Here is an 8,776-nt window from a genome sequence, read left to right as displayed (position 1 = left end):
AAGCCTCAGGGAGAGTGAGCTAGCTAACTGGGGAGGCTAACAGGTGGGGGAAGGTACCAGAAGCTGTAGCTGGCCCCGGGCCACTGGCACCTGAATGGGCAGCTTTGTACGACCTACACAGGCCCCCCCTCTGTCCCCTGCACACCCCGCTCCCCGCCAGCCATCATAAAGGAGAGGAAACAAGGAGAGAAATCATTTTCAAGAGAATTCGAAAAATAACTCGACCTTGTGTGACTGAGCAAACAATATCGCAGGCTGTGACACACCGGGCGCCCGACGTACCGTAGCTCAGCAAGGTAGGTTGAGAGGTAGGTAGAGAGGTAGGTAGAGGGGTAGGTAGAGAGGTAGGTAGAGAGGTAGGTAGAGAGGTAGGTAGAGAGGTAGAGAGGTAGGTAGAGAGGTAGAGAGGTAGGTAGAGAGGTAGGTTGAGAGGTAGAGAGGAAGGTAGAGAGTTAGGTAGAGAGGTAGGTACAGAGGTAGGTTGAGAGGTAGAGAGGTAGGTAGAGAGGTAGGTTGAGAGGTAGAGAGGTAGGTAGAGAGGTAGGTAGAGAGGTAGGTAGAGAGGTAGGTAGAGAGAGAGGTAGAGAGGTAGGTAGAGAGGTAGGTAGAGAGAGAGGTAGAGAGGTAGGTAGGTAGATAGAGAGGTAGGTAGAGAGGTAGGTAGAGAGGTAGGTAGAGAGGTAGGTAGAGAGGTAGGTAGAGAGAGAGGTAGAGAGGTAGGTAGGTAGAGAGGTAGGTAGAGGGGTAGGTAGGTAGATAGGTAGAGAGAGAGGTAGGTAGAGGCAGGTAGAGAGGCAGGTAGAGAAGTAGGTAGAGAGGGAGGTAGAGAGGTAGATACAGAGGTAGGTACAGAGATCCCGGCATTAGACAAACGCATTTTGTTGTAAGTCGCTTTGGATAAAGGCGTCTGCTAAATGCCAAAAATGTAAATAGGTTTAAAGGCTTAAAGGTTACAGCTGCACGTCACCAGCTAAGGCGGTTGGGAAACGGGGGACTTATGAATTATAATGTGCAGTTACTCATCCGTCAAGGTGGGTTCAGAAACACTGAGCTTTATGATGTAACACACTTCTTCAGCTGAGGGCAGGTTGAGAAAGAGAAACAGTGAACTATCAGATGTACAGTAGGACCTCTTCACTAGTCAGGTAGGTTGACTAACAGCCAAAGGCCTCCTTCTGGTGTCTGTGTGTGTGTGTGCGTGTGTGTGTGTGTATATCTGTGTGTGTGTGTGTGTGTGTGTGTGTATATCTGTGTGTGTGTGTGTGTGTGTGTGTGTATATCTGTGTGTGTGTGTGTGTGTGTGTGTGTATGTGTATGTGTGTGTGTGCGTGTGTGTGTGTGTGTGTGTGTGTGTGTGTGTGTGTATGTGTGTGTGTGTGTGTGTGTATATCTGTGTGTGTGTGTGTGTGTGTGTGTGTGTGTGTATGTGTATGTGTGTGCGTGCGTGTGTATACACCTGTGTGTGTGTGTGTGTGTGTGTGTGTATACATGTGCGTGTCTCTGTATGTGTGTGTGTGTGTGTGTGTTCCTCTGTGGTTCTGGCTGGCTGTAGATAAACACATGGGCCTGGCTGCGGGGAGGGACGGGGACAGACGTCAATATTAGCTGAGTCTGCCCATGTGTCTGCCTGTCTGTCTGCCTGTCTGCCCGTGTGTCTGCCTGTCTGCCTGTCTGCCCGTGTGTCTGCCTGTCTGCCCGTGTGTCTGCCTGCCTGTCTGTCTGTCTGTCTGCCCGTGTGTCTGCCTTTCTGTCTGTCTGTCTGCCCGTGTGTCTGCCTGTCTGTCTGTCTGCCTGTCTGTCTGTCTGCCCGTGTGTCTGTCTGCCTGTCTGCCTGTCTGTCTGCCTGTCTGTCTGCCTGTCTGCCTGTCTGCCTGTCTGCCTGTCTGTCTCCCCGGCCCGGCGGGTTAGCCAGACTACGCTGCTGCTCTGCCCGCAGGCTGAGACACGAACACACTCAACCTGGGAGCATACACACACACACACACACACACCTACACACAGGAATACACTCAAACTGGGAGCACACACCATGTTCGCACGGACAAATAGACTGAAGCTCAGCTTCTACCCTAGGGCCATTCAGGCCCTGAACACAGCAAAGACCTAGGTTCTAGGCCCTGGACAATCTAGACAATTTGATGGCAGCTACTAGATTGTAAACATAAGTGCAATATTGAAATACAACCGTGAACATTTCAAACCTGCAAACTGCGACACTTTAAATGAATGTGCAACAATACTATGTGCAATATGACAACCCTTGTGTACATAAGGTTCAGATATAGGAAATGTTAGGATATTTATAGCATAGCATAGAGTACAGCACAGTGTTTTATTGTATAGTATAGTAGTATAGTATAGTGGATAGTGTACATAGCCTTTATTTATGTAAACCAGCTCTTTTCCCTTCTTGTTTTTAGTCTTTTTTCCAAGCACCAGGGGAGCCCCCCCTCCTAAATTTCGTTGTATGGTACCTGTACTGTATTAATGACAATAAAGACCATTCATTCATTCACACACACACACACACACACACACACACACACACACACACACACAGGAATACACTCAACCTGGGAGCACACACACAGACACACACACCTACACACAGGAATACACTCAACCTGTGATCACACACACACCTACACACACACACACACACACACACACACACACACACACACACACACACAGGTATACATTCAACCTGTGAACACACACACACACACACACACACACACACACACACACACACACAGGTATACACACAGGAATACATTCAACCTGTGAACAAAGCCACTCACACACACTCACACGCCTACACACAGGTATACACACTCACACACACACACACGCCTACACACACACACAGGTATACACACAGCAGCGTGTGGGGACTAGAGAGCCAGCAGCATCACGGTAGCTTTTCTAGCTAAATCAGTCGAATCCGAGGGGGAAAATAGCCTGTGTGGGTTTGTGGGCCGGGAGGAGGGGAGGAGGGGATGTGTAGCTCAGTGTTGAGGAGGAGAGTGAGTCATCGCCTCGCTTTTCCGAATAGGAACTCTTTTGATTTCTGTGTCACCTGCGTTTGGAACATCAGCCCCATGGTTGAGCCCTGCGTAGCATGGAAAGGTTCATCTGTAAGGCTCTGACTGACTGTTTGAGTCAGCCTGGCAAAGCTCAGTTTCCTGTATCTGTTGAATACAGTATATCAGTAGTATATCATAATAATAATAATAATAATAATAAACTTTATTTGAAACTTCACTTTTCAAAACACAGTTACAGTGCTTTACAGAACAAGATGAAATAGTACACACTGTCAGGATAAAAACCACAATAACATAATTGAAACTTAGGACGTAAGACCTGGCAAAGTCCTCTAACTACCGTACTTGCCATACTGTACCTATCACTGTCACTGTCATGTTTTATATCATGTTTCATATATATATATGTTAGGGACCACGGTACATGTGGGAAAACTGTTTATGCCGGCATTTCCCGGGATAGTATATATATATATATGTACTATTGGAAACTTGTGGTTGGATGCTAAACTGCATTTCGTTGTCTGGTACTTGTACTCTGCATCGACAATAAAGTTGTCTATTTAATCTAAATCTAATAAAAACCAAGTGTATAATAAAAACAAGTGAAATAAAACAACACATTTACTATAAAAAAGCCTTCCTGTAAAAGTACGTTTTGAGAATTGACTTAGAAGAAGGCACTGAGTTTGCTGCCCTAAGTTAGTTCGTTTTTACGTATAGTGGAAAGGTTTATCTGTAAGCCTTTGACTGGCCGTGAGTCAGATCTGGCAATTCCCAGGTCACCCAATCATCCCCTTTTTTCTACTTTGTTTTAATCTGGATCAAAAGTGTGGACTTGATGCTCCACTATCTTCAAAGAAAAAAAGTCTTGAAAGCCTTACACGCACGGCACACACACACACACAAAAAAAGAGAAGCCTGTCGGAGAAGTTCTTTGCGATTCTAATTAGCGTCGACTTCTGACTGTTCAGTCGCCCGTCCGACTGAGTGGCTAATAGCCTGTGAGTGAAGGCGTATGATAACCATCCTAATGATCCTCACCCCCAGACCTCGTCCGGGCCGCCTCCTCACCGCTGAGAGAACGAAGGCGCGGCGCGGCATGCTGGTCTCTCCGTCTCCGAACAAATGTCTCAACTTCACCGTTGGGCGCCAGAGAAACCCGGCACTTGTGATAGCATGTGTTATATTTTACAGCATGCGGCCCACGCTCTAATTAGTCCCTTGAAATGGATGGTAAGCGCCTTTTTATCCCTTTTTTCTTTAATTTCTTTTTTCTTTTATATTCTACTTGTACTTTCTGGTTTTTCTCTAATGATGCCCACTCTCACCGCTAACGTTCGCCAACACCAGGACGCCACAGAGAGAAGGTGACTTTCCTTTTTCATTCTCCAACGAATAAGCGAGTCTCCCCCACTGAGAGGCAGGACAGGCAGATTGTCGTCTGTTTCTCATGTTTTATTTTGACTTACTACTGTGACTCGATTCTCAGCGTATCATCGAGCCATGACGGCTTAATTATTCCCCTGGATTTGTTCTTCCCCCTTTACGCAACAGCCCTTGAAGCAACACCCGGGGCCACGGACGCCCCCACACGTTCAGTTGAAACCAGCAGAGACCGAAATTTGAGGCAGTGGGTGGCAGAGCCTGATAACGCTGAGCAGAACTAAAGTGGACAACGAACGGCTTCTCCGAGACTTAGCGATCGGACCCGTCACACACGCTGGTGGAGAGACATGAGATCAGTTTGGTGTGTGTGTGTGTCTGTGTGTGTGTGTGTGTGTGTCTCTGTGTGTGTGTGTGTGTGTGTGTGTGTGTGTGTGTGAGTGTCTGTGTGTGTGTGTGTGTGTGTGTGTGTGTCTGTCTGTGTGTGTGTCTGTATTTGTGTGTGTCTGTGTCTGTGTGTCTCTGTGTGTGTGTGTGTGTGTGTGTGTGTGTGTGTCTCTGTGTCTCTGTGTCTCTGTGTCTCTGTGTCTCTGTGTCTCTGTGTGTGTGTGTGTGTGTGTCATGATCTCCTGAGTCCCTGCCTCCTGAGTCTCTGCCCACTGCTCCACAGCTGTCCTGGCTGTCTGAAGTGATGCTCTCTGACTGTGTGTGTGTGTGTGTGTGTGTGTGTGTGTGTGTGTGTGTCTGTGTCTGAACTGATGCTCTCTGGCTGTGTGTGTCTGTGTCTGTGTGTGTGTGTGTGTGTGTGTGTGTCTGAAGTGATGCTCTCTGGCTGAGTGTGTCTTTGTGTGTGTGTGTGTGTGTGTGTGTGTGTGTGTGGTTTTGGAGTCTGGTCTGATTGGCCAGACCTGAATGACCTCTGTGTCCGAGCCGGGGTGTCCCTGGAGTGGGTGCGGTCTGACTCTGAGACTGTTCGGGTCTCAGAGAACTGTATATCTGACCCTCTCACACAGGTCAGGGCAACAGCCTCCTTTGCTGGACAGAGCCACCAGCTAACATCTAGAGGGGCCAGACGGACTCTCATGGACCTTCATCAACATCAACAACAACAACACTGGACTGGTCTGAAACTCCAGGGAAAACTGGCATGTCTTCCCACAGCTGATCACTCTGTTTCCCATTCTTTTCTAAAAAACACTGCACTCGATGAGGACATTGTCATATTCACAACCAAGGCCAGATTACAAGTCCTTCCTACCAGACTCAACCTCTCTATTTGGTTTCCCTCCACTCAGGTTCCTCATTGCTTGCACCACACCACAGAACAGGTTACAGAAACACTATCACATATCTTGAATGGCTGTTATGTTTACAAAGGAATGTATATAGCACGTCATGACAGAATTGTGAGCCTAATAGTAAAGGACATATCACTCCACTTCCCAGTTACAGTGAAAATGTATACACATGCTTGTGTCAATGCATCCATGTTCAATTTCTGTAATGACCAATGTCACTTTTCACAGTTGTCTGCTAACACACCAGATGTTGTTGTTGTTAATGAAGAGTCCAGAGAGGTGTCTGTATTAGAGGTAGCATGCACCTTTGATATAAGCCTAGAGGAAGCCTTCATGACTAAGGTCATGAAATACCAGCAGCTTGTAGACACCATCTCAGAGCTAGGCTATAGGTGTACGCTATTAGTCTTTATATTTGGCAGTCTTGGACATGTGCACAGATTGGTTGTCAGAGGACTACGTCTACTGGGAATGTCCAAGGGAGAAGCAAAAAGGCTCAGCAAGTATTGCTCTGTCTCTGCGATTATTGGCAGCCGCCAAATATGGCGGAGACGGTGTTACTTGTACCCGTGAGTCTTGTCCTGTTGTATGTGAAAGACATTGTCCATGTCTGTTTGTAAATGCATCCCATCTGTGCCTTCAGTATTTGTGTCCCTGTATACTTGTTTCTATGTGGACATAAATAAATGATTAAAATGTGTGTGTGTGTGTGTGTGTGTGTATATGTGTCTGTACTGATGCTCTCTGGCTGAGTGCCTTATGAAATTGCCTTCTCGACGGGGAGCGTCCCGATCGTTTTAGATGGCTCAGTTTGTTACCAAGCCAACTCACTTAATGCTATTTATCTGTCCTCTCTCACCCAGACTCCTCTGTGCTCTCTCCTCCTTTCTCTGGCATGCATTCTCTCTCTCTCACTCCCTCTCTCTCTCTCTTCCTCTGCTATGCTTTCTCTTTCTTCTCTCTCTCTCTCTCTCCCTCCCTCTCCCTCCCCCCTCCCCCTCTCCCTCCCTCTCTAAATCGGATCACTGTGCCCACCATGAGGCCAGTGTGTTTAATTGCTTCTGCGTAGCTCCAGTGAAAAACAGCGTTATCTCTAATGGCCTCGCTCAGATCGAATCCAGTCTGCCCTGCGAGCCGCGTGTGTTTGTTGTGTCGTCTTGTAAAAGCCTGCGCTCCTCGCTCCTGGTTCACCAGGCGGCCTCTCCTCCTCTTCCTCCTCCTCCTCCTCCTCCTCCTCCTCCGGAGAGGGGAAGGCCGGTTTAGCAGACGAGGCGTGATGTCGGGATGTCGTGTGGCCTTTGGTTGTGTTGTGTTGTGTTTTTTTTGTGTGTGTGTTTTTTTTCAAAGTAGAGATTTTCAGCTTTAATACAACGAGGCCGTTAACGTACGTGGTCCTCTGGGGCTCAGTTGGCAGAGCAGGGTGGAGGTGGTGGGTTTGTTTTCCTGCGGGGACCATAGTAATAATAATAATAATAATAATAATAATAATATAACATATGCCAGATATTCAGAGAAACGTCTGCGCTCACTGTAATGTAAGTCACTTGGGGAAAAAAGTGTCAGCTAAATGGCATTATATTATTATTGTCAGCTAAATGGCATATTTACATACGGTTGTATATCATGGCAAAAATATTCTCTCTCTCTCTGTCTCTGTTTCTCTCTCTGTCTCTGTTTCTCTCTCTGTCTCTCTCTCTATCTCTGTCTCTCTCTTTGTATCTCTGTCTCTGTCTCTGTTTCTCTCTCTTTGTATCTCTGTCTCTCTCTCTCTATCTCTGTCTCTCTCTCTCTATCTCTCTCTTTGTATCTCTGTCTCTCTATCTGTGTCTCTCTCTCTTTGTATCTGTCTATGTCTCTGTTTCTCTCTCTTTATATCTCTGTCTCTGTCTCTCTATCTGTGTCTGTCTCTCTCTCTGTCTCTCTCTTTGTATCTCTGTCTCTCTCTCTGTCTCTGTCTCTCTCTGTCTCTCTCTTTGTATCTCTCTCTCTGTCTCTGTTTCTCTTCTCTCTCTCTGTCTCTCTCTGTGTATTTGGCTCTCTCTGTCTCTGTTTCTCTCTCTCTCTGTTTCTCTCTCTCTCTCTCTCTCTCTCTCTCTCTCTCTCTCTCTCTCTCTCTCTGTGTTAAGGAGTTGCAAGCTGTTTTGAATATTGAGGACTTTGCCTTGTTGCCTGGGGGAAGACGATAGTCACTTTAAAATCACTTTATTTTAAGGATTTAAAGCCCAGTCAAGACCAATGACTAGCTAACATATTCCCTGTCACTCTCTCTCTGTGTCTCCACACACCACCCTCTCTCTCTCTCACCCTGTCACTTTCTGTGTGTGTGTGTGTGTGTGTGTGTGTGTGTGTGTGTCCCTCTCTCTCTCTCTCTGTCTCTCTCTCTCTCTTTCTCCCTCTCTCCCCCACCAGTCACCAGTGACCAGTGATCCTGTTCTGTTAATCTATAACCTTTAACATACAGTTGTATACCATGACCAGCTAACATATTCTCTCCCTCTCTCCCCCTCCCTCCCCCTCCCCTCTCCCCCCCCCCCTCCCACAGTGATCCTGTTCTGCATGGCGGCGCTCATCTTCCCCATAGGCTTCTACATCAACGAGGTGGGAGGTCAGCCCTACAAGCTGCCCAACAACACGGTGGTGGGCTCCTCCTACGTGCTCTTCGTCCTCTCCATCTTCTTCACCATCGTGGGGCTGCTGTTCGCCGGCAAGGTCTGCCTCCCCGGCTGAGGCTCCGCCCCCCCCCCCAGCCCCGCCCCGCCACCGCCACCGCCGACAACGCCACGCAGCGACTCCGCCTACCCGGGGTAACCGACGGAAACCGATGGTCATAGAAAATGAAAAACACACGACAACAATAAAATAAAATAAAATAAAAGAGAGGACTTTTACTACTACACAAAGTGACTAGATAAAAACACTAGCAGAGACCAGGCAGGGACTAGAGACAAGAGTCAGTCTGGATGGGAGTCTGCCTGCCTGGGAGGAAGGGGGGGGGTGGGGGTGGGGGGGGCGGGGCAGGGGTGGGCGATGGACGGAATAACA

The 8,776-nt window shown here is 47.7% G+C and overlaps 1 protein-coding gene across 1 annotated transcript in view; it reads left to right on the top strand.

Moving 5' to 3' along the window:
• The window catches only part of mosmoa (modulator of smoothened a), a gene marked incomplete at both ends in the record, with an annotated part of 25,426 nt that extends 16,965 nt beyond the window's left edge, over nucleotides 1-8,461 (top strand). Inside the window, one exon of the mRNA XM_080523597.1 lies at nucleotides 8,277-8,461. Coding sequence (XP_080379723.1) covers nucleotides 8,277-8,461 — 185 coding nt within the window. The remainder of the gene's footprint in view (nucleotides 1-8,276) is intronic.
• Between the last annotated feature and the right edge of the window lie 315 nt (nucleotides 8,462-8,776).

Source organism: Nansenia antarctica, assembly GCF_963989245.1.
Source record: "Nansenia antarctica genome assembly, chromosome: 2".
Classification (NCBI taxonomy): domain Eukaryota; kingdom Metazoa; phylum Chordata; class Actinopteri; order Argentiniformes; family Microstomatidae; genus Nansenia; species Nansenia antarctica.
Note: the sequence above shows the minus strand (reverse complement) of the source record. Positions and strands in the feature narration are given on the sequence as shown.